Source organism: Malurus melanocephalus, unplaced genomic scaffold (assembly GCF_030028575.1).
Source record: "Malurus melanocephalus ecotype Western Australia unplaced genomic scaffold, MMel_1.1 scaffold_13, whole genome shotgun sequence".
Taxonomy (NCBI): Eukaryota; Metazoa; Chordata; class Aves; order Passeriformes; family Maluridae; genus Malurus; species Malurus melanocephalus.
The window spans coordinates 1,784,657-1,810,349 of NW_026623245.1; the positions used below are offsets into that span (position 1 = coordinate 1,784,657).

General features: G+C 44.6%; 1 protein-coding gene across 3 annotated transcripts in view; it reads left to right on the forward strand.

Moving 5' to 3' along the window:
• The window catches only part of CCDC85A (coiled-coil domain containing 85A), a 67,441-nt gene that overhangs the window by 35,990 nt on the left and 5,758 nt on the right, over positions 1–25,693 (forward strand). The window contains exons 3-4 of one of the 3 annotated variants that reach the window (XM_057382354.1): positions 14,180–14,256; positions 23,710–23,829. The exons of 1 other annotated variant lie outside the window; for it this stretch is intronic. In XM_057382354.1, the coding sequence (XP_057238337.1) occupies positions 14,180–14,256; positions 23,710–23,829 (197 nt within the window). The remainder of the gene's footprint in view (positions 1–14,179; positions 14,257–23,709; positions 23,830–25,693) is intronic. One more of the 3 variants, XM_057382327.1, reaches the window with a different exon arrangement.

Genomic DNA, 25,693 nt, shown 5'->3' on the forward strand with positions numbered 1-25,693 from the left:
GGCTTGGTGACCACCAAGTTAGAGCAGCATTGGCACAGAGAGCAGCAGGTGCAGCTGAACCTGTGCCCAGCTGCTCCTATAAATTGATGTGTCAGTGTTCATACAAAATACAATATCCACACTCTATAAATCTCCTATTTATCCACCTCCCTCTGCCCAGGAGTCACAGAACAGGTCGCTCACCCCYGTGCTGTGTTCCCCTGGCTCCCTCCTCATGCTGGCACAGCAGCTGTGCTCGGCTCGGCCACGTCTCAGGCGCTGTGTCCAGCTCCTGGTGCTCCCATATCCATCATCTGCAATGCTTTATGAGCCATTTTACTGCCCTGTGCAAAGGGAAGTGCTTAGTGGCACTACACCCTGCCAGGGGTGGCCAGGCAGCCGCTCACAGAGATACGCATCAGCAAGGGGAAGTGGAATTTAAACTGCCTTTTAATTTGTGCTGAGACGTGAACTGGGAATTATGAACCAGCACCATTAAATGAAATACGCTGTCCTTAATAGACTGGGAGGGGGTGCTTAACATGTAGGGCAAAGTAAATGGTGTATCTGATTGGATTAGTGGCAAATTTAATCTAGGGGATGACACTGCTGATTCAACAGTCTACTTTTTTTTAGGATCAAAGTGACTTTGGCCTGACATGTGATCTGCACCGTGCACTAAATGAACTGTAGGCTGGATGAGTTTGATTTGTTATTTCAATGGGAAAAAGAATTTAATTTGAGAAGTTGCAATGTACAGAATGGGAAATTATCTTTTAACTGCATGGAAAAGCTTTTCTGCGATGCAAAATTTCCTCAGATATGCTCCCCAAGCAGCAWATAATAACTCACAAAGACATTTCCCCAGAATATCAGCACTTACTRCAGAATTTGTGATAACTTGTGGTTTCCATTATATTTTTCAARCCTGAATCCAAAGACCAAATATCCTTTTTCCTGTAAAGAGGTGTATCTGACTCAGCAGATTTGATTGAATTTTCTTACAACAGGAAGATGAAAGACTATGTAAATAGGTTAAGCATGGGCTGAATTTTAGTGGGAAAAKCATCTTGAGACTTCAGAAGCACTTTGAAAATTGATACTCAAATGAGAAGTGTCCTGCATTAGTCCTYGGTCAGTGTGTTAAACAGTGAACAGTGAAGTATCTCTGATTAAAGACTAGGAAAACTGATTTGGATCTTGAAGTAATTAGTGTCTATGATGGGATGTCCTGTTCCTAGGAAATCCCTGTGAGATAGGAGGGTCTGAGCAGCTGGGAATTATGAACTRAGGCAGCTATCATTGTGAGGAAAGAGCTTTCAATAAAAAAACATTTTCAATTTATTTTAATGTATTTATTTTGTGGTTCTGAAATGTAYTTTGTTKCTCCAACTCWGACTGTTCTGTGATTCTGTGGAAGAACCTGGTTTGGTGGCCCCAGYAGTGGATGTTATTTGGGCTTTGACAAGAACAAGGAGAGCAAAGTGGGAATTGACTTTACACAGTGAACGTTGCTGAAACAAAATTGACCTTTGCTAACATTTACTGTGTCCAGTGGCAAAAGTTTAATTCTCAAGGGATTGTAGACTTTGGATGTAATGGATTGCAAGAAAAAAAMCAACTTCTTTACATGGAACTCTTTACTGCCACATAAGAAAGAATGTGTTTCTGTTAAGAATGAGGCAGTAAAGGTAAGGTGCTTTTCTGAAAATAAGTTTGCTGTTACTTACTTCCTTTGATTTTACTCTCCCAAACAGGTCTGCATTCCTCTGACTTCCATGAGAAGAGATTTGTCTCACTCATTAGTTCAAACTGAGGTCAAGTTTCCTTTCTTTGACTCTGCYACCYTGTCTTTCTCTTTCCCTTCAAAACRTTTCAAATCCAGATGTGAGACTACCCTAAAATCTTCCTCTTAAAAGTTCCAGTCCTTTAGARATCTGACCCTTCAATCTCATTTTCTAAACCAGAGCAATAACTTGAATGCTCATGCTTAACTCAAATATAAGGATTTTTATCAAAATTTAAAATGTCCTCAGGATGGACAATAATCAGCAAGCAAATCTGGAAGTTGACACAAGGCTTGATGGCTTTTAAATAAAGCTCCTTATGTTTAGGTGGAAATGATAAATGTTTCATTAAACTGTTGGCCAGGCAGCCTTCAGTCCTTTTTACTTAGGGATGCCACCAAAAAGGGCTGCCAAAGTCATACACCTGGGTGAGCCTGGTTTGATACAGGTGTTGCTTTTCCTCTTTCTCTGATGATGGGAAGCATCTCTTGGAGTCAGGGTTCCTGGGAGTGTGGGTATAACCCTTCATAGCATCCTCAGACCGTTGACTGAAGGACGGACTTGACTAAAACCAGGACAAACCCATGGCCTTCTAACAAGCCCCTCTTGTCACCACGTGTGTTCTGCAACGGGAGCACTTTTCTTGCTGTCCTGACCAGTGTAAATTGTCCCTGTGTGCTGACTGTGGAGCCAGGCCCTGGTCATCATAGAACAAATGCTCTCAGCAAAACTCAGCCAACTGTGTCAGCTGCCTCTGCAAGCGTTCCCTTACCAAAAAGTGAAAATAAAACCTAGGAATATTGTCTTTGAAMAGACAGGTGTGGGAGCAGGAGGAGACTGAGATGGGAAAACTCTCTACTGCTTCCCAGCCTGGGATATGGACTAGAGATGTGTTAAATGCCTTTTTGCCTTCTGCCTGTTTGTAACAGTGGGACAAAATAAAAGTACAAACAYAAACCCCCAAACAGCCCAAAGCTGAGCAAACAGAGCAAATGGAGCAGAGCAGTTCCCATTCTCGCTCTGCTTGCTGCCCAAGTGCTTTGGTGAAGCAAATCACTGTTTGGCTGATGAGGAATTATGGAATTTGCCACTCCACTGGAAGAATTCAGTTCCCACCAGAACTGGGACTTGAGTATCCAAGAAAGGGTTATTTCAGCTGTCCCAAAAAGTGCTGCTTCCCTTGGGAAGAGCAGGCTGGGTAGGGAAGTGTGGAGCTCTCAGTGGCTGCTCTGCCAGAGGAGCTAGTGCTGCTGTTGTTGTTCAAGGAACCTCCTTGAAATGTGTTTATGCTACAGAAAAAGTGAGCTCCTGGCACCTCTCCAGGAAGGCGTTGTTTTGTGTCAGCTCTTTCTGGGGTCGGTGTGTCGTAATCACTGCTCCTGAAAGAATGGGAGGAAAGGAGATTTCTTTCAGTCCYGTACTCTGAGATTTTTCTGTTAGTCTTCCTTGGGTCTGGGAGCCTCTGTGGGGTTTGGAGCTGAGGACAGTTCTCTGTACCCTTGGATGAGGCCAGGATTGCTTGTTGCCATCTAGAAAATACTGGGGGGCTGCTGGGGGTCATCTTTTGTGTAAGATTTAGGGACGGTGTTAACAACTGTAGTGTGACAAACCTTGGTGCCACAGCAGCAGTTCCATGCCCAGTAGAGCGGGTGGATACAGGAAACATTCTGGGATGTTCTGTGGTTTTCCAGCTGGGGCGGATGGGTTTCCTGCTTGTGCTCAGCATGGTGTAAACAAAGTCCCAGAGTGTAATGGATACAGGTTTTCTCCTGCTGTTTCCAGAGGTGAACTTGAAAGCAGAGCTGTCCTGAGGAATGGCAGGAAATAGTGCAGATGGATTGGAACTGCTTGTCAGGCTCACAAAACCTATGAMATATATAATCCTCCTGCAATAGTTTATTGCTACAGATCTTATGTTCATGTCCTAAGTCGCATGAAAAACCTCGTTCATAAATTTAATTTTGGWCCAATTGTTTCTGCCAAGATTTTCTTTACAGGAAAAAGCCCACAGACTTCTTTCAACCGTATCCACTTCCAACAGTGAAAAGGAAACCAGGCATTCCTGGAATTATTATCAAAATTCCTTTGTCTCTGCAGGGCAGGAAGCCAGGCTGTTTTGTTTTAATAGCGTTTTTCTAGCCTTAAACCTCCAAGGCTGTCTATATGTCTCAATTTTCTCCAGAAATTTGAGAATGTTGTCTGCATTTTGTTGCAGCAGCTGCCCTGACAGCTCATTTATACACTGATTTTACCTTCCTTGCCCACAGCACTACAGTATCTGAGCACATCCCTCTGTGATACCATAGTAGGTAGGCTGGTGTCTCTAACATGACTTGCTGTGGTCATACATATGTAATAAATATCATGTGATTTGTAATCTCCCCCCGACTGCTTTACTTGGAGTTTTCTTGCAGTTTGTAGTTACCATCATGTCTTTATTTTATGCCCAGAGCCCTGTGAATAATTCTGTCTTTTTATCTTCATTCTAGAAAGTCTCAGGAGATTCWGTCTTACTTTGCAGCTGCTGGTGGAGAAAAATGTCAGGATTTTTTATTTTTCTAGAATTTATYATATTTCACAACATTATTATATTTTAGTTTCAGTAGTAGGATTAATCAGACATGGTAAGTGGGCCTATACTCAACCACCTGCTTGGGAAATGCTCACATGTCTCTCCTGTCTTTTTGCCTGCTGAAGGGGCCARTTTTTCCTCCTTGTAACCCTATAAAAGAAGCTTTCAGAGTGGTGAGAATTAAATCCTGGTAATTTGAGGGCAGGTAGTTCATGAGAAGACCCTGATCTCACGTGCATGTGTCCACACAAACACATGCACTTGATTTTTGAGTCTGACTCATCTCTCAGCCTGTGTTGTGTGGCCCAGGAGGGGCAAGAAAGGGCCCCRGGGAGCTCCTCGTGCGGAGGGCAGAGGATTAGTCATGGATTGCTCTGTGCAAACCTCAGTGTGAAGGACATGACAGCTTCCAACAGCCTTTATAACCAAAAGCCCTGTGCAGTTTGTGTGTTTGGGGAGAGGAAATGCGTAAATTGCTTTCCCATTAGTGAAGTAACCAGGAAATAAACAGAGGAGACCTTGTTTAAAGTGTTTATTTTGTTCCGATTATGAAGATAAGCAGCTGGGAAAGCTCTCAAATKTGACTGCTCTCCCTGAGTCATCCCAGCTTTGTCTGGATGTCAAAGGCCCTTGTGCTGAGCACAGCACTATAGCCCTGCAAATGCATGCAGATGGTTTAGAAACTTGAGGAATTATTGCAACTACTGATTTACAATTTTTGGGTTCTTGAGGACTTCCTGCATTTGGCTGATTTCATCTCTGTTGTATAAAAGGAGAGGGTGCAGGGACAGCCAACAGCAGTGGCATCARTTCCTGTGTTTGAGGGACAGCTCAGAGCAGGACATGTGGATTTGGGATTGGCTGTGCTGGGTGGCTGATCTGATGGATCAGATGGATGGATCACAAGGATRGACAGAGCATTCCATGGAAGGCAATTGAAGTACTTTAGTTAGGGCTGCCTGGAGAGACAGTTGAATCTTGGCAGTGTAGTAAAGTGAAAGCACTTCATTAATTCTGATTAGGAAGATGTGCACAACTTTGAAACCTAAGAATCAGCTCCACTAACACTAGAGAAAAGCTCCCTCAGTGGAGKGGCTGCAAGCAGTAGGTAAGGGAGCTGCCACATCTGTTGTCCTGGGATGTGCAAGATCACTGGAGAAGGCTTTGATGCAGCCCAGGAAATGGGCTGCTGGCTACTGAATGTGCTGACTTGGGAAATCTCAGCCTGTGTTGCTACAAAGACATTTCAGATCCACAACCAACGGAAAAGGAGAGGGCAAGAGTCTCCATTTGCTGTGTCTGGGGGTAAATAGTTATAAATCATTAATTCAACAGCTTCATAGCAGGTAAATATGTCTAGTACAGCTCTCAGTAGTATGTACTGTGTTTTGTTAYCTGTGTTGAGATTACTTTAAAAACCTGAGTGTTTTTAATTAGCATCATTTTAATATAACAAGTGTATGCTGATTGCAGTAAAATAACCCTGAAAAGGGACTAAGAAACCAGAAAGTTGTTTATGTGGAGCATTTGGCTTCCTCTGAAGCCCTGACAAAACACAGGCTTCCATATTTTATGCCTCTCACATTTGTTGTTCTGCATCAGTCCATGATGTGGGATTGTATCTGCACTTTCACAGAGTGAATTATAGGCTTTGGTTAGTTCTCAGGCCCACCTGCGACAGTGTAGGATGCAGCCATAGAAATCTCAGAAAGGCAGGAAAAGTAACAAGGCAGGGGAAAATRTGTCTTTAGGACAGAAAGAATCTCACCATGTGAATAGGGAAATCTGTAAAAGGTGCCCAAACCCCATCGCTGGGACAGCTTGGATGCCTAAAAGTGCAATGTTGCAGGTTTTGGTTTGCAGCACCTGAGTCCCTTCTGCCCTGGCTGCTGAGTGTCTCACTGGAATAATCCCATAATCCCAGCATCATGTCAAGACCACAGAGATACCGGTTCACATCTTCAGAAATTAAGGAAATAATGACGTGTACCTGAGGCAGAATCCTGTGTTAGGTTTGGTTTGGCCTGCTCTAGCACAGGAATCTTTCTGCCCCTAAAGTCAGGAYGTTTGGGGTGTTGGGAACATGCAGGAGACATCTGCAGAGTTTTCCAAAGTGTCCAAGTAGTTGGGTGCTGGTTTCAGCCAGAGTTGGGCTCTTAGAATGATTCCTGATCTCTGAGGTCCCTCTTGGGGTTTTCCTCTCCCRAGGATTTCATCTGGAGACATGGATGTTCCAGCTGCAGAGGGAGCAGCYCAGGAGATGTCCCTAGAGAGTGACACATTTGCACTGACAGATTTTTGGCTTAAACCCCTTGTCATTTGAATACTTCTTTTCATTATCCCTTCCCTAATCATTCCAAAAGAGTCTTACAGAGGAGATGGGGACTGCACCGACAGCCTTTTCCTCTACTATTGTGTAACTGCCAGCTGAAATGGATGGAGCTAATTTTTCCTTGGAATTAGGTTCTGTGCTGAGATTGCTGGTGCAGTAATTTTACAAAATGCTCATCTTTCCTGCTTTAAATGTGCCCAGCTCAGGAGGGACAGGCAGGCATTACTGCACCATGGCTCCTTAATGGGCTGTGGAAGCAAGAGGGCGGTTTCAGTCCCCAGGACATATTTAATCTTGTAACATCTTTTACTGCATTTAATAGCCTGTCCTACATCTTAATCATCTAGTGTAGAGAAATTAATCCAAAACCCCCTTTTGTCCTAATAATTTTAAATCTCCACTGTGTTTGCCCAGGTTGATCTGTCTTTCTCTGGCAGTTCCCCAGCTTCTGCCCTTACCCTGTCACAGGATTGTGCTCCATTGCTCCTCATAGAGATGGATAATTGTGCACACCTTGCTGCTTTTTGCCTTGGATACCTACTGGTTTTGTAACTTTTCCTGCTGTGTTTACAGGAGGCTTTGGTTTCTGTGCACACCACAGTTCATGTGGGATGCTCCTATTGCAGGGAATGAAGAATCAGTAGGATGAGAAGTGAGACAAGGAGCTGGGAACAGAGCTTGAGAGTGGCYCTACTGCCCCTCTTGGGTTTGTAGCACTGCCTGCTGCCCAAATATCTCTTGAAGCCCCTGCTTCTCCATCCAAATTTACCCCATGTAAAACCAGAACGGGGACTGTTGATTTCACTCACACAAGGAGGAGGAAGAATTGTGGGTTGGCTGTTCCTCCACATATTCATGTGGCTATCGATCTTTGTTGTGAGTTTTGGCATCTCTTTTGTAGTTGTAGCAGAAAAATGTTCAATGGTTCAATGGCTTCAGTAATGTGAGAGCTTCTATTTCTGCGCTCTCAGAAACATCATTTGAATTTGGGATTGAGTTATACAAACAGTAACTTGTAAAAGCGGAGTTTAGAGGTTGGATAACTGCCTCCTAATGAGGCACTAGATGAGCATAAAAATGATTGAGAGGTTTGATCTGATTCAGAATTCCTGGTGATGTAGTTTTCAGGTTTGGCCTATGCTGCAGTTTGCCAGGTGGAAGCCAATGTATTAACTAGAGATTGCTGTACCAACACTAAAATTCTCACCTAAACTTTTCTGCACTATGGCTCTTCAACATCTRATGATTAGAGCCTGTGGAATACCATTTATGTGCTAAGAAAAGTGGCTGTGAGCATAATGTGGGAGTTGGGGGATGGTGAGGGGCCTTTAGTGCATGTATTTGGAATCTCAGTCAGTTTGACCCTCTGGTTTTTGAACAAATGTTGCTGTTGCTGGGAAGCTTTATATTTTTGTTTATAGTATTTTTCATTTTTTCCTGTAAATGGTCCTTTAACAGGGGCACAGCAGAGATGGGAGAAGCTGGAGGTGGCTCTGTGGATACAGTGAYTTCTCAGTGACCACAGGTTTGCAGGGGACCCAGGATCATTTCAGCAAGGGTCACTTAAGAGATGCAATTCCATGTGGCCAGGATGCAAGGTTGAAATTCCTGTGTTAAATCAAATGGAAAGCTGGAAAAGGCAAGCCTGAGAGTAGCTTGGCTTAGGGAAGGAAGGAGATGAGGGCACTGGGTTGGAGAGATAAATGAATGCCTTCATCTCCCTTCCTTCCCTAAGCCAAGCTATTCTAAGCTAGTACCTTTCCCAGCCTTCCATTTGATTCTGTGCAGGAGCCTGCTGAACATCCATCTCCCYTCTTCTGTGTCTCCAGTCTGGGGACTGTGCCTGCACTTGGGGACACTCCTAATGAGCACAGGAAAGTGCGGTGGTGCAGGGACAAACCCGAGTGGTTGAGTAAATGGAACCAATAAAGATTTTACTGATCATAAACCACARCCAATCAATACCAGAACAAGCTGACAGCCAGTGGGAAAGGCTTCAGCAGCAGCATAATGGGTTTGATTTTCTCTGTTTCCATCGATAACGTGCCAAATACATTTAGCACAGGCTGAWGGGGAGCTAACAGGGCATCAAACAGGCCAGCAAGGAAAGCCTTGCTGTTGTCACCTCTAGCACCAAAACACCCCAAACAAACAAAGGTTAGTGTTTCAGCAGCCCATTARTGTGACAGTGTTATCCAGCTGTTAGCAAGAACGTTGCCTCAGCTGACATTTGAGATAATTTTTAGGTGCTCCTATAGATGAGTCCTTTATTGTCCATGCAAAGCTTTTGAACCCTTTTTTGAAAAACAATTTTTAAAGCTTTTTTTGTTTTTGTTCTGGATGAAATCAACTGGAAATTTTGTTGCATCCTAAAGCTAAWTGCTCAACAAAACCTCCAGTAAATTACTGGTTACCTAAATTAGTAATGTTTGGCAGCATTTGGGTGACCTGGGACATTCCTTGGTGACCACGGGCAGAGGAAAGCCCCAGGAGACCTTCACTACAGGGAAGTGTGTGCACAGTCAGCCCAAACCTGCTCACTAAACTGCCTCATCCGCAGTAGCACCTGAACCCAGGCAAAGGCAAACACCTTGGAATCTGAGTCAGACACCATCACTGGATTGTTAAAGGCATGGCAAGGGCTGCCTCAAGATGRGGAGAGTATGTTTTCTTCTAATAAATAGTTAATTGGTGATTAAAGCTGCTGCACCTGAGAAAAGACACTGTTTTTGTTTGAAATCTGTTTGAAAATTCTCTGATTACAGAGATCAGGTAATTAGCACCTGTCTGTGAAATGTGTGCTGAAAAGGGGAAACATGGCAAATGCTGCCTGAGAAGTGTCAGGGCTGCCACTGCATCCTGGATGTTTGAACCAGCATGTGCCATCTTTTCCCTTTGCTAGGATTCGGTATTGACACACTTGGTGAACTAGCTCAACTTAATTACATTTTTAATTACTAGGAGAAGTCAAGAATTGCTGGATCCATAATCACAARGAATCTGAGCTTGGGTGGGAAAATTTCAGAAAACAGCAAGACTGAGAAATGCAAACAATGTTTTAGAGCCACAGTGCTCACTGTCCCAAAACTTCCTAAGAATATGTGCCTTTATCATAAATAGCTCCTAAACATTCTGGTGAGCTTAATAAAATCCTGCCTTAGGCAGATGTCTTTCTTTCTACATGATAGCACTAATCCCAGTGTCGCTGTGTTGCGGGGGAATTCAGCTGCACTCTAATAAGAAGTTCTCCAGCACTTCTTCAGTAAGGGATGTTATGTAAGATGTGCATCCCTAATGGAAAATCATAGGAGACAGGGCTAAAAATGACCTTGGGAGGTCATCTGATCCTGCCCGGGGGAGGTGGAYGCTGCCAGCACCAGCACTGAGAGTGCAAGGGGTGTAAAATCACTGAGAGTGTAAATCCAGCAGTGCCCTTTTACTGTTTTTATAGTCAAACAAGGTAGCTGAAAGGGGATGGGTTGCAGCAATAACATGTTTCAGTCATGAATATTAATAYTGAGGTAATTAAATCAGATGACTAAGGATTCTAGGACAGGGAATGGTTTGCATATCATTGAATCTGCTCCCCAGTTAAAGAGAAACTCTCATACATGTGTTAAACTGCCGGGGAGTTATGGGATGGTTTAAAGCAGCCCTTGCACACCCTTGGTTTTCATCTCCCCTTTACTGAAAGATTATTTAGTTGTCACTGCAGGTGCTGGGTGTGGATTTGAATGACCAAAATCTGATTTAATTTGCATTTATTAAATTCCTGCCAACACAGCAGGAATCTCAAAGGTCTTTTCCAACCTAGTTAATTCTTTGATTCTGGAGGAGCAGCATAAAAAATGAAGTTTGTTGAAGTTGGATATGCCTGAACCAAACCTTTGTTGCCACACATCAAAGTATCCCTATGCCCAACATGCTGAATTCTTTGCCCATGTAAGTTGTTGGCTGTTTTCCTCATTGATACCCTCAGTGTTTAAAATACGTGTCTTGGGATGTGACACCAGATTCTGGTGACCTCCTTTAGGAAGATGAATACCAAAGCAGGAAGTGTTGCTGTTAACAGAATCCAGGTGAATTTTGCATCATCACCAAATTGTGTTTTTCCATTTTCTGGCCATGAGGATGTAAGGATTGCCTCAGAGCAGCCTTCTATCCAGCTACTGGGTCTCCCACTCTTCTTTCCCTCAAATATTCCACTGTTGGATAAAATCCCTTCCATCTGCTGTATTGGGCTTGTTACTCCAGCTCATATGATCAAGTAGAAGAGTAGGTTGAACCCCTGAGTTTCTGCTTTCTGTGGGGTTCTCATCCCTTTTGCAGGATCTAATAGGTGTGTAGAGGACCTCAGACTTTGAGATGTTCTCCAGTGCAGTCCCACAGCTGCCTGTGAGTGGTAAGCCTACAAAAAAAAACAAAACTTAACCCAGAAAAAAGGGAAAATATTAGAATTTAACTGACATCGTCACCCATTCTAAAACAGCAGAGGATAATCTGGCTTAAAGAACGTTATGAATTCCTTGCTAGACTGAGATCAGGCACAGTCACATAAAAATAAAGCCAATGCACAAATATGCCTTTGGCAGCAATGTAAGTGTCTGATGAAGTTTGACATAACCCCAGAATATCTACTTGCTTCAAGAGTGTGGATGTCAAAAGAAAAAGAGATCAGCTATGTAAATATTGATGCTCTCTTAACATGTTGGAGTGACAGATGTGGAGAGCAGGTGAATTGTCACTGAATTTTCTAAGAGCAAGATATTTCTGTTTCCCTAATGGTTCAGAAATTAGTCTTATTTCATCCCTGGAATGAAGCACCACACATTGATCATGCTCTCAATGGTAAGAGCACAGGAAGCTCAAGAAGGGAAGCTCATTTGGTGGTAACCCATTCCTGAGAAYGGGAATTGTTCAAAATTGCTTCTCCCTGAGCAATGCCTCATGAAGGAAGATGGGAAAGACTGGAAATCACATAACTAAGGGGCCCACAGGGAATGAAACTGGCAGTAATGACGTGAGCCAGGGACTGTCCTTTTTGCATAGGTTTTTCCAGAGCAGAAGAGATGGATCATATAGGTCTTCTCACAAACACTTTGAGACGCAACTTTTGTGTGGTTGGGTTTTTCTAAAGTTTGGTGACACTGTTTCAGTTTGTGTGTTTTCAGTTCCCCCATCTCTTATGTCCTTGACTGACTTTTCTGCTCATTTTTCCTCTAAGCTCATAACATCCCAGCATAAATATATTAACAGATCCTGAAATATATATGTGTCTAGTCTATGTGTCAAGAAGACTCACATACATTAGGATTTGCTTGCTCAAGCTTTTGGTAGATGACCTAATTTTCCTTCTAATCAGATTACAAGTGGAGATTTAAATAACTGTTTCACACTTTAGAAGGGTTAAGAGGCACAGAGATTCCAGACAAAATTCTCAGCTGGTAGGAGCTGGCATTGGCAGGTTGAGAACTCAGGCAGAGTTTTGTGATTTGAAGCAGCAGAGATCTCTGCTCTGGACTCCCAACAGGGAAGAAAAGGATCAAAACTAAGAGAGAGGCTTTGCCAAGAGGCATGTATTATCTGAGGAGATAAGGAATGCTAAACCAGGAAATTACAGAAGAYCTGGAGCTGAGGAGAATCCAGAGGAGGGTTGCATGGAGGGAACTGGTGGGCACAGCTGGGAAAGCTGGACTTGTGCATGAAGTTTGAGCCCAGGCTGAGAAGCAATCAACTTATAACCAAGGAATATAGAGCTGGCCAGTGCCAGACAGAGCACCTGGTTCAGCCCCTCTGGAAAGATGGGRTGCTCAGGAACCATCTCAGGTTCCTGAAAAACAACAGAGGGAAGGGTTGGGATGTGCCGGGAGCTACTGCCTGTGCTACGGCCGTGACAGTGAGGGAGCTGCGGCGGCTCCTCCCAGGAGTGCCTGTGCTGGGAAGGAGCTGATTTGGTGGGAGGGCCCCTGTCGTACGGAGTTAATTGAATGAGCTGCTCATCTCTTAAGTGCTCATCTGAGCCAGGCTCAGCGGCTCTCCAGAGATGCACCCATCACTAGCTATGAAAATCCTCATGCAGCAGAGYGCGCAGAACCTTAGATTACCTCTTTCCCTTTTATTGCACAAGGCTATTTTTAATCCAGTGCCTGGCTGGGCATTAATCACCTTTGACAAATTACTGTGTGTTATCTTCATGTGTAAATTCCCATGCATATTTTAGCCTATTGCAGTCTCATAAGAACAGCAAGTGACACCTTATTTCCTTTATTTTACAGACAGGCTGCAATAGTGATGAGGTATCAGAGGAAATTCATTTACAAATTTATCTGTCAGTTTAAACCAGTGAACAGCTGTCTTGTCAGTGCAGCTTTGCGGGTCTATATCAGCTGTCAGCACTACCCCAAACCCATGGATTCCATCCCATCAATCATCAATTTTGCTAATTAGGTGGCAATATGAGTACAAATGTGTGATGGGAATTGGCATCTCAGAGGAAGTTGAGTGGATTGCTGAATCAGGAGTGAGTACATGTGGMATTCCACCTCCATACAAGGAGGTGCAAGAGTCATAGCTGTTTTTCTGCACCTTTTTTCTTACACTTGAGTGCTACATTCCTAGATATGTCTCTCTCTTAGATCCAGAACTTTAAGAGCAGCAATTCTCTGTGACCCAAGAAATGTGTGATGGTRAAACTCTTGAGTGCTTTTAGTGATGAATCAAGGATCTCCTCTTCTTACATCAAGTTCTTGAGGGGCAGGCTGGAAGTGATTTGTGTTCTTCACAATGCACCAAAGGTTGCCCTTGCGGAGGTCAGTGAGTGACTGGYGATCAGAACAAGCAAGGTTTGCCCTTTGTGCAGTTCAGAGAGCAGAGCAGGGCAGTGGGAGCGTGTCCCTGCTGTGTGGGGGAGAGGAGTGCTGTGCTGTGCCCCGGCTGGTCCTGCTGTTATCCAGCTCAGAACCTCCCAGGCCCTGGGGACACCCAGCTGCTTTGCAGGCCAGCTCCAGCTGTGGCAGCATGGCCTGGCAGGACTGGGGCTGGAGCCCACAAGCTGCTGTGCTACCCTGGGGAGGCTCTGTGTGACCCAGAGCCCCAGGGCTGTGCGAGGGGTCCCTCTGACCCGGGCTGCCTGCACAGCACCATCTGCTCTTGCTGGGCTCTGCAGTGGTGACGTGGTGGGATAATGTGTTATCCTGGTGGAGTATTTCCAGATGGGGTTGGGTTGGAAGAGCTCAAGGCTGTGTTGTGTTTCTGTGAGATTCCTTGGATCAGGGAAGGGACCCACCTTAAGGTGCAGCAATTTAGGATCACAAGAAACAAGGAACAGATCAATTCTAGGATCGGTGTTSTTTGCTCTGCCCTGGGAGGAGCAGATTGTGATGTTCCATGGATATTTGAGAGAGGCAGTCTGCTGTGAGTACAAGTGAGAATGTGGCACAGGCTCTGGCAGTGGTGAACACAAGCGGATCTCTGTGGATAATACGCGTTTTTTTCTGTTTGATTTTTTAGAATCAACCTTGTCCTATGTTAGGCAGCTGGAGGCCAGAGTAAGACAGCTGGAGGAGGAAAATCGCATGCTGCCCCAGGTGGGTGACAGCCCCGCGGGAGTCCCYGGGCTGCAGAGGGACCAGCAGCTCTTGTCCTTCCTGCATTTGAACACTCAGATATCCAAAGGGTCTCACATCTGTTTGCTCATCTTGCTCATGTTTCAGTAGGGGATTGATTTAAGGCTGTGACAATGCTTTCAATAATTTTTTTCCTTTGCAGGTGTTGATACCTTGCTAAGAAAAATTCCCTGGAAGCCTCTACTTCTAATTAATTAATTTATGGGTTGAGAATCACAGTGAACTGACTCTTTGCATTCTGGTTTTGTTCCAAGAGCTTCTTGTTAAATATCAACCACTTCTTAYAGCTAACCAAAATATTTTGCTCTAAAAATGCAAACATTGTAAGTAATAATTGGGTTATATTATTCTTAATACTTTAAGGAATGTATTAGATACATTAATGCAAGACTGAATTCCAATTAAATAAATAAGCAAATATAATGTTAAAGGTTTTCCTAACACGTTTCTTAAAATGAAAAGTTTAAAAGTTCAATACAAATGAATCAGACACTGGTCRTTTTTGTATGTGCACATACATACTAGAACATATTGCTATTATATTTCATTAAATAATCCTTAGAATAATCCATCAAGTCATCAAATGGGGTTGCCCACTGGAAAAGAAGTTAGATATTGTTTAAATCAAATACTAGTCATTGGTCGGAAGAAGAAAAGTGCTTTTTGTTGGTCTTAGTACAATTATTTGACTGTAAAACCCAAGGTAACAGAGATGTAGTAAGAAGTAAAATCTACTGGCTCAGATTTATTTTCCTTTTCTTAAGGCAGAGTCTAAGTAAAGTGTGATAGATTTTTTCTTCACYTTTGATATGTCAGTTGGAAGGTCCTCTGCAGCTCTTTGCTTGGTGACCTTGGGCACTTTGCTTCTTTGTACCCTAATTTTTGGATCTGGAAAACAAGGACAACAAGAAATGTCTGTTCATTGACATGTAAACAGTTTTCAGTAGGAAAGACAATGGTTGATCCTCAGTGATAAAGATTATTATTTTCTTTTCAAGAACATTTTTCATGTCAAATATTACGAAACCCACCCAAAAATACTGTGTGGTTTGTCTTGGGTCTGGAACRACACTGTGAGATAAACTGTGCATTCTTCATGGGCCAAACCTTTAGAAGTGTCCATGTGTTTTGTGTTTGATTTGTCTGGGTTTGAGGCTCTGAGGTAGAACCCACAAAAAGCATTCCCAAATCTTACCAAAGTCTGGAACAYCCACCCTGTGGGCATTGAGTTCCAAAAATATTTTAGCTGGGGTGCTAAACCAGAGCATAATGTCTGTGGAAAAAGCCCAGCACCTAAGCCTGTAGCTGTTGCAAAAATCATTGAAACAAAATATGCTGATGATGGGGTTTTGAACAGGAAGAGTGAGGTGAGCAAGCCTGGAAACTACTTTTTGTTTTCARATAGCCAGGTCAGAGTTTGTCTTATGTGTGCTTTTGTTGCCACAAGGATCTGTGATAGAGTTCTGAAAAATCTCCTCATATCTCTAGATACTTTGTTCTAATTCKTAATGAGCTGCTGGAGTTCACATTTCGTGGCATATCTTGCCTTTCCTACTGGAAAAAGTCATGGCTTTGAGGAGAGGAAGGAAGTGCAGGCACTGAGCTTATTCTAACTTTGCATTCATCACCTTGTTGTTGTATTTGCCTGAGTTTCATTTGGGGGTTTGCTATTCCTGTGGGTCCCACTTTGAAAATGCTCACCTCAGTGGTGATCAGGCCCTGTCACAAAGACAAGGACACAGGATGGAAATGCATAAACTTCTGGCACTGGTTTGATTCCATTTAATRGGAGGAATGGGAGTTTGTTGGCCATGAAGCCAAGCCAAGTGCTTTTGACAAATAAGCTGAAAATCTACAATGAGCTTTCCAATGGATGAAGGKTTTTGGCACAGCCATGACTCAGTTACAGTGCCCTGCCTTAAAATTTCAGCAGTGCCTCAGTGAGATGCCTTTTGCTTTTTGGATAACCCCTCCCTGATGGGGTGCTAGAACACTGGGAGGGTTTGGGAATTGCAGAATTGCACTTAGGAGAGAGATGATGATTCACGCTCGTGCATGCGACACCTCTGCTGTCTTTGCTGAAGAGCCCTGGCCTTGTCTCAGGCTTTTTTCTCTCSTCCTGCCATGCTTTTCTTCTTTTTCCTCTCTGCTTTCAATATCCTTTATTTCCTCCCTTTTCTGGCTATGTGTCACTCATGGAAATGCACTGACACATTTTTGACACCTCTCCAGACAAATCACTCTGTTCCTCTGTCACTTAGATGTGGTTCTTTTCCAATTTCTTTTGCTTTGCTTGTCTCCCTCCATATGTATTAGTTTTCTTTTCAAAACCCCACAGACCTTTAAAGTAAAGGTTTTATTAATATTTAGTGGYAAGAACATTTCCAAAGAAAATGGTTTTAAGTGCTGCCATCACTGTTCAAATGGAACCTGAGTTTCAGCTCACTCTCCTGTACCGAAGGGCTGCTTTGTCAGGGGAATTGCAGTGCCACCACTGAGTCAATATTTTAGTTTGATCAGGTAATAGAAAAGGTATAAAAATGGGAATATTCACTTAAGGCTGTTAATGTCTCATGCTGAGCTGCACAGTAGTTGTGTTGGTGGTTCAGAGCATAGGAAGGGGTTTCAGAGTTCCGAGGAGCCGTAGGTTGCAGGTTTGCTGTGCTGGTGAGAGCTGTTCTTTTGTTGTTCTGTTTTTCCTTCCTCTCTGACAACAAGGTATCATCCAGACCCTTTCAGTTTCTGGCCRCAAACAGGATTTTTGAGCAAGAAAGCAGATACTTTCCAAGATTTATGACACACAGCTGGGTCTTCTGTTGGGAATGCCAGACCGTGCCGGCTGCGGCCGAGCCAAATGGGGAGCAGCTTGTGCTGGTGCTCCTCAAACWCTCCTGTGGGCAAGACTTGTGATAGCAGGGCCTGGGGGCTGCAGGGCTTGAGCAAGAATGTTTGTTTTGTTGGTTGGGGTTCAGGCCAGGGTAGTTCCCCATGGGGCTAAGGCAGAAGCAACACATAGGCTCTGGCAGCACCTTCTGCTGACTCAAAGTGCACATGAAACTGCAGCACCACTGGGAATCGAGTGGTGCAGCTGACACTGAAAAGGGAAACTGCACCATCAGCAAGGCTCTGAACACATTCTGTGTGTTGACCCTGACTGGAGGCCAGGTGCCCACCAAAGCTGCCCATCACTCCCTTCCTCAGCTGGACAGAGGAGACAAAATACAGCAGAAGATTCATGGGGGGAGATAAGGACAGGGACAGATCACTCACCGGTTACTGTCCTGAGCAGAACAAACTCAGCCTGGAGAAATTTAATTCATTACCACTCAAATCAGAGTAGGATAGTAAGAAATTGAAACTAAATCTTAAAATACCTTTCCCTTACCCCTTTCTACTTTCCCTTAGCCCCTTCCTGGGCTCAGTTTTACTCCTCATGTTCTCTGTCTTCTTCCCATCAGCAGTGCAGGGTAGACTTTGTTTCCTCCTTCTTAAATTATGCATTTAATACTCATTTGCACTGAGTTGAAGAGCTGAGAACTGGGAAGCCATCCCTAGAACCTCCTCCTTTACTAAGACCCTAAATCTCCCCTTGCTACTCAAACCTTGTCATGCCAGCCCTCTACACCAGGACATAGCACCYCTGCCTGTTGTAATGAAAATACTCAGCAATAATTTAAAAATTATGTCGGGATCAAAGATTGGATTCTGATCCCAGCTGCAGCTCCCTGGGCTGTGACAGACCTGTTATGTCAGTGAGTGACTTCAGAGGCCTGGAAAGAGGAGTCTCCTCCCAGACCTGCCGTGGTGCATCACTGCTTTCTCTGCCTTATGCTGGGGGAGGCTAGATCAGGATCTGGCATCCACATGTCAATTAGCTGAAGATATCCCTGAGTTTTTGTTGGGGTGGTATTTCAGGGTTGATAAGCTCAACCGAAATGCTCTTGGAATGTGGACATCTGTCATATAATGACAGTGAATGCATTTGCAAAAGACAAACTTGGCAAGTCACCCAATCTAAATTGCTTCAGTTCTTATTTGTTTCAGGGGAGGAGGAGACTTTTCCCCTTCCAGCTTTTTGTCCTTGTAATTCAGCTTTCCYTTTCAGTGAAGGGGAAGGGAAGCATTGCCAGGATGCTGCAGACAGGGTGCCAGTGGGGCTGGAGGCGGGATACAGGGAATGAGCTCGCAGTTCCCACAGCACAGGACCAGGAGRCAGCTCTGGTGCCAGACTAGACCAGAGCCCTTCTGCTCCCTSTCATCTGGGCTCTGCTGCCTCTGTTTCCTCATTTTTTCCAAGTCTTTTGGTCCTTCTCCATCTCTTTTTGCTGTGTTTCTTCCATTTGCACTGTTGCATCAGGCACTTTTTTGAGGTTTGCATCCTTGCTAGCCCTCTCCAGGCCTGCTATGTTAAACTGRTTAATGGCAGGCATGACCCTTAGGCACACATTAGTTTAATTTTAAGCTGTTCCAATACTTGCCATTTCCTTCTTTCTTCCCCCTTCCATTAKATTATTACACTTCAACCTGTTTCTAAATTCTTCAAAAACCTTTTGCTAAGATCTGTGTTCTTATTTTCCCCTCTTTATGAAATGATTTTAATTATAAATCTAATTAGAAGATGGGAACTGTTTGGTGAGTGCTTTTTTTTTCCCTAAAATCTGTGTCACTCACAGTCCCATAGTGTTTGTCTCCTCCCTTCCACAGCACGTAGAATAGGGAATCCTTCAACCAAAATGTAATTAAAAGCCATTGAACAAACTCATGTTTCCTAATCAAATATTTGCTGAGAGAAAGTGAATCAAGAGCATCCACCCACCRAATTCTATCCAGTGCTCTCATCCCYAGTTTAAATKAATAGGTCATTAATGAAGGGCCCCAGTTCCCAGCAGCTAAGCTTCTGAGCAKAGTCTTTGTCTCAGGGTATCCATTGTGCTTGACAGGGGAAGGTTGGGAGACAAGAGCTCATTGRTTTAATGTTACCAGGATACAAATTTAAGAAAAAACTGGAGTACAGAGAGTTGCAGTTCAGAGAGGACAGACAGTTTTTCCAGTCATGACTCCAAAAGTCCAGAGTTATTTTGTACTCAGAATTTTCTAGTAGACTCTATAATCTTCTGGATTTCACATGTATGGCCTCTAAGCTTTGGAGGTGCCACAGCCCAGAACCTTTTTCTCTTGTCTGTTCATTATCAAAAGAAGTTTTCTGAAGGGCCTGCTGGAAATGGATGTTTCTGAGGGGGTGTAGCCAGCAAAGGTTTTGGCCTCTCAGAAATCAGACTGTGCCTCCAACCCACTGTGAGGGTGTGTSGATTTTGGCAACAATATCCTGGAGAGGTTTCTGCTGAGGTCTTTGARGACAGGTAAAAAACTGCAGTGTTTGAAAAATTGTGTATTTTAATTGACAGGAATGTTCCCTAAAAAAAGATCACTGTTTTCTTTAGTGAGTTATTAATCCAGCAGAGCAACATGCTGCAGTTATTACTTTCTGGTTTTCCTTTCTCCTGCCTGTTTGAAACAAGCTGACAAACACAGTCTGTGTTTGCTTTGAGCTGTACAGGGAAATTGAGTGCTGAGGAAATCAGGGAAAAAAGCTTTGAAAATCAGGTAGTGATTGAACTGGCGTGGCAGCTACCCAGCAGGAAGGATGTACTTCCCAGTAAACCACTTGCCCCTGGGATAAGAGGCTGCTGGAGAATTAGGTAGGCTTAGATGGTGAGTGAACAGAGCATTGCCCGGCAGCCAGGAAAATCTTGCTCTCTTGGAAGCTTTGAAGAGGTGACTGTCAGTGCCCTTGGGGCAACCATGGGCTGCTTTTCCCTTCCTGGCTCTGCCTGCATGCCAGGCACCTTCAGGGGGGCTGGCACAAGGACTCCCACAGACAGAGCTGGACACKGGGCTGGGCACTACAGTGGTTTTCATTCATGATTGTTATTATCAACAATACAGATTGAAAAAATGAAGCTTTCTACTGACTTAAGTAAAAATGCTCATGATTAATTCTTTCCGTCACAGAATACCCTGTTCTACACAGGGGTCTTTATTCTGACCCTGACCAGGCTACAGTGCAGGCTTTGCCTCTGACACTGTGGGAAAATGGCCTGAGTWGTAACATTTTGCAGTTAGTGTGTGTGAAATGCTAAATTTCCATTCATCTGGGCTTTTTGTTATGTGACATTACAGGGCTGAATCAGATTTCCTGTGCTTTCCATTCACTAGAGTCACGTTTTGGCATTAGGTATTTTGTAGATTTACTTCTAACAGCAAATGGATCTGCATATTTGGGGATTCTTATCCTTGTGGGAAGCCATACACAGGATGTGGTRTGGGTTTACCTGGTCTCTGCAGTGGGCTGACCTGCACAGAGATCACTTTAGACTCAGAAGAGGCCATGTGCACACTGCTGTACTTGGGCACAAGGGCTGGTCAGGGCCAGTAGGGAAGGCTGGTTCTGTGTGATAGGCAAAAAAGTAATTTATGCTCAGGTGCTAATGTTATACAGCAGTGTTTGCTCACAATTACTCAAGATGTTTAAAGTTCATCGAGATTTCAGCACTACAGAGCCATGACTTCATCMCTCCTGCCTGGTTTGGATCCACTTCCACAGCTTTGTTACTGGATAAGAAATGAGAAGATTTGTCACACAGGATACCCACTTTCAGTGGCTGGAAGCAGGCAGTGTGTGGAGCTAGAGAAGAGGAGGAAGGGAGCAGATTAGCAGATTCCTCCTCCCGCCCTCGAGGTCCTGCCCAGGATTCAGTTGTGCTCTGGGCTGGGCAGTTCCAGGGGACTCAATGCAAGGACACTGAGGCCAGGTTTTGGTGGAAGGTGAAACACGTCCATGTTCCCCCTGAGAAGCAGCAGCTGTGATGGCATCTCTGCAAATCTCAATTCCTTGTCCCCCAAGGCCCCATGTGTTCAGACATCACGGCTTTGGCAAAGTGCCTTTTCCTCCCTCTTTGCTTCATTGCCTCAGGAGCTCATAACAGAAGTGCTGGAATGCCTCCAGCCCACAGGGCCCATGTTCAGGCTGGGCATCCTCATCTTCCCCTAGAATGAGTTTCCTCTAAGGGAGGCAGAAGCTTTACAGCCTCAGTGGAGTGGCCTCACCTGACATGAGAAATCCCTGAGCTGAGGATGGGCCTTCAGGGCTGCAAAATCTGCCTTATTTTTTTAAGAACAGCTTATGTCTCTTATCAAGGACAGAGGGAGGAAGGAGAAGGATGTCCACAGGGGAAATACTAATTTTCAGTCTTCTACCAACATGTGCTGGCTGCTTGAAGCAGTGTGTTCACAAGTTTCTCGTTCTCATGAAAGGAGACAAAAAAGTGTACATATGGCAGGGAAGAGGCTGTGAAACAACTGCCTGGAGGAGTGCTTGAACTCTGAGAGCAGCACCACTTGCAGGAGGTTTGGATTTTGTCATATTTAGGAGACTTTACATGTGTAAAGTGTAGTCCATACTCATATTCTCAGCATTTTAATGACAATATTTCTATTTTCCATTCAGAACTGACTAAAATCTTTGCTGCCCCTGGAGTTAGTAAAGAAACAGAATACTTTTACTTATAAAARCCCCAAAGCTGACAGACTGAATTCATCCTAACCCAGCATTGCTCCAATCTGCTTTATTACCCCTTTTCCTTCCTCTTTCMTTTCCTTTCCCAAAGTATAGCATTAAATCTGACCAGTCACTTACAGATCTATAAATCCTTCCCAAAGCAAAATAAGTCCTAAAGCCCCTCCATCCATCACAGCAAATTGGTAATGGTCATTGCTGGGGAGGATTGCAGTATGCTGCACCGCACAGCCCTGAGTGTGTGCTGGTGTTGTCAGCCTGGTTATGAGATCCATTAGTGCCCACTATTGTGGATTACACGGATCCGGGGCTTGGCAGGAGGACAAGTTTGTGTGTGAAATGAGGTTTCAGTTTCAGGCTTAAAGTACCTTTTCCATGGGTTTAGCATATGCAGCATTCTGGGGTTTTTTTAAAAAACATATTTAATTTTTTTAGGGGTTTTTTTTTTTTTTTTTGATATGTGAGGTCCACTCCTGCAGATGACTGTGGGGTTTGACTCGATGCRTTGGCATCACCTCTCAGCCCCTTGGCACTGCTCTGAGCCTGCAGCATTGGTTACAACAGTCTGGRCATACCCCAAAAGCATTACGAACATGCCTTGGACAGGGTTACTTTCCAGTTAAATTTCAGGCAGACTGGATTTGTGAAGTTCAGCCTCGTGTCTTCTCTCTGTGCCCTTTTTCTCCCACAACCACCTTCATCTTTCCTCTTGTTTAGATTAGAGGCCCCCCCAAAAACTCTTCACCGTGCTATGTGCTTGCTCAGCAGGGAAACTGAGTGCACATGGGGAYGCTGATTCTCATCAGAGGCTCTTCCCACTGTCATTTTTCCTTCAGAAGTGCATTTCCCACACATTCCAGCAGGAATTACCGCTACATTATTTCTTAATATTTCTTACAGTGTTTGTAACTTGTTAAGGAAGGAACTGCCCGTTTCTCAATCTTTGAAACATTTTACCTCTATATAGTTCTTAATTTTTTTTTTGAAACAACATTCTTTATGAGGAATGAGAGTGAAGAGCTGGGCAGGTGGGGACCAGCCCAGGAGCAGGGCTGGGGCGGTCCCTGCGGCTGCAGTGCTCWCATTGCTGCCCACGAATGCAGCACAGCGGTATTTTTAGCTCTTCCAGGGCTGCCTGCTTGCTCAGGTTACCTCACTCCAGGAGATGATTTACATCCTGCAAAGTTTGAGGTGACTGAGTTGGAAGAGTTTAGGTAGCTTGCATTTTTTTTGTCAGTGTCCTGAAGAGCCCTTGCAGGTGTCCATTGAGAGGACAAAGCCCCTGAGGTTGTCACTGCTGGGAACAAGTTGACATGTCTCAGGCCAAGGGGGTCATGCCCTTGCCCTGGAGGAGCTGGAGGCAGGGAAGGAGTGAGCTGGCAGCCTGGAGCTCCTRGCTCCTTCTCTGGTCATCTGTGGCTGAGTTCGTGTTGCGAACCTCTCAGCAGTGTTCAAAAATGTGGGTTTTATTGAAGGAACAACCTCCAGAATAAAATTAAGAGATAAAATTAGACCTTCTCAAAGTTTACCAGTGTTGTTGAAAATATCTCTCTATACTTTGTAGCACTTCTGTAGGCGAGGGGCACACATAAGAAATTTTGTTACCATGTCCTGATTTTTCCGGAGACGCCCTTGAGGTCTGGAGTGTTTTGGTGGCACTCAGCAGTGCCACCCACGCTGACTCAGGGGTACTTGGTTACTTTGGCACAGAAAAGAGGGGCTTTGGAGTAACACACGCCTTCAGTGCTTCTCAGCAAAAGAGCAATAAATAACTGACATCTGTTTGAATTAGTGACCAAGCCTTTTGTGTATTAAATAGTGTTTAATTTTTTGCGAAGGATGCCATTAAGATGCCAGGAGGGGCGGAGGGGAGTCACTGCTCTGCAAACGAGCCAGCCAACATCAGTGGACATGGCTCAGCCTCTCAGCAGTCTGACTCAGTGGTAAATGCTCTGAAGGTAACGCTGGTACAGTCTATGCAAAACGTCCTGTCTGTCTCTCAACACCTGTGTATTGTCCTGGCAACATCCCAGTGGGCACCACTGGAATGTTACTGTCATGAGTGGGGTCGCTTTTGTTTGTCACTCATYGCATCTGTGGACTGTGTGTTTCCTGGGCAGGGTCCAGCCCTCACAGCCATGCTGATTCCAGCTGTAGCTGCTCTCCACCTTACACTTGTAGTTTCTCTTTGAATTTGGAAGTGGTGTTTTGCTGAATAAGGAAGTCGTTCTTCGAGGATGCACGTTTGTGCTTCGGTGGAATACGAGGGATTCCTATAACCCATGCAGAGATAAAGGCTTCAATGCAGAGATAAAGCCAAGGCACACGGTACAATTGTGTTTAAAATAGCAAAGACCACAATCCCAAGGTCAGTGTTGAAACTCCCTTGRGAACAGATGTGCTTTGCCCTGAAGTCAGGGCTGGATTGTAAAGGCCTGTGTGCCATTGATACGCTGCATTTGACACAAGTAATCAGAGGGGTAAAGTTTAAAGTTCTCACTTCTGTCAGCAGTAAAACTGTTGCAATTAAAGAAACTTAGAAAGTGTTACAAGGTTCCAAGGTTCATGGGSCAATATAAGACAACAAGTGGCTGARTTCACTGTCCCACTGCAGCACAGGCGCCAGTGGCATCCACATTCCTCTGGAGGGGAATAAAAGTGATGGAGAGCTGAGCAGAGAGCAGGGACTCTGCATTCTTCTCTTCCAGAGCTGGCTCGGACGTGGTTGTCTGGGGCTTTGTGCACCTTTCTCTCATGTGCTTCACTCATTCCTAACCTGCTTTGCGTGGGTGTTATTCCCCAYCTGTACAGGGAATATAATTGGAGGGGTACATAATTGGAAGGGGAGGTTTGCACTCTTTCTAGAAGGGTCTTTTGTAGACATTTGGTCTGGTTTTGAGCTCAGCAGTGCTCTTGACTTGCCTGGACATCCGAGTTCCTGCACGGGTGATTATCTCCCTCAGGCCGGGTGACATTGGCTTCTCCTCCGGGGAGCCTGAGCAAATGGGTTTGTGCAAGTGAACCGAGCACAAATTACAGCAATCAGATCCTTTCCTGTAACACAACCCCCGGGGCACAGCCGCGCTTCCCCGCAGCCACCTCGYCTGTTTTCCTGGCATCCAGAGGGGTGAGGCAGCAGAGAGTGCCCCAGCTTCTCTCCTCGTGYCCTCAGTGGCAGGTCCCCTCTGGGATGGCCACCCCAGCCACGTCCCTGCCAGCAGCACCCTGCCCAGGAGTGTGCTGGTCTCACCCTCGTACAGCATTCCAAGATCCTGAGGAGTGCCCAGTCCAGAGTGCTACAGCTCCTCTCTGCATCTTCCATGTATTTCACCCRCTGCTGCCTAGAAAATAAAGCTATGCTGGGTAATTTTGTGAAGAGATCATGTATCACTATGGAAAAAAAGCCTTTTGTAGTTCTCTTAAAATACGCCTTGGCAAAAGCTCTTCCCTGAATAGAGCATTTAACAAGGTGCTTTTGACAACCTGTAATAACAACTGGTCCATGTCAGTGAAATRTTGGAGCAACAGCTGMTGCTTCACTTGCTGAAAYGGATTGATAAGAAATACACAGGATTTAGTTCAATATGATGTGAAAGCCGAGCTTTTAGTTCACTTGTAAGTACTGCAGCAATAGATATTAATGAAGTGTTATATCCAAATGGAAAGTGAGCTGTCAGCTCACAGACTGCCCAACTTCCCCATCCCCAGCCAAGGAGCAGACCCTGCTGTTTCCCAGGGTGAGGCACATGGGTTTGGTCCCACCTTTCTGGGGGATGCACAGCTCCCCTTGCATCACTGCAGAATCAGGTGCAGGAGGAAGAA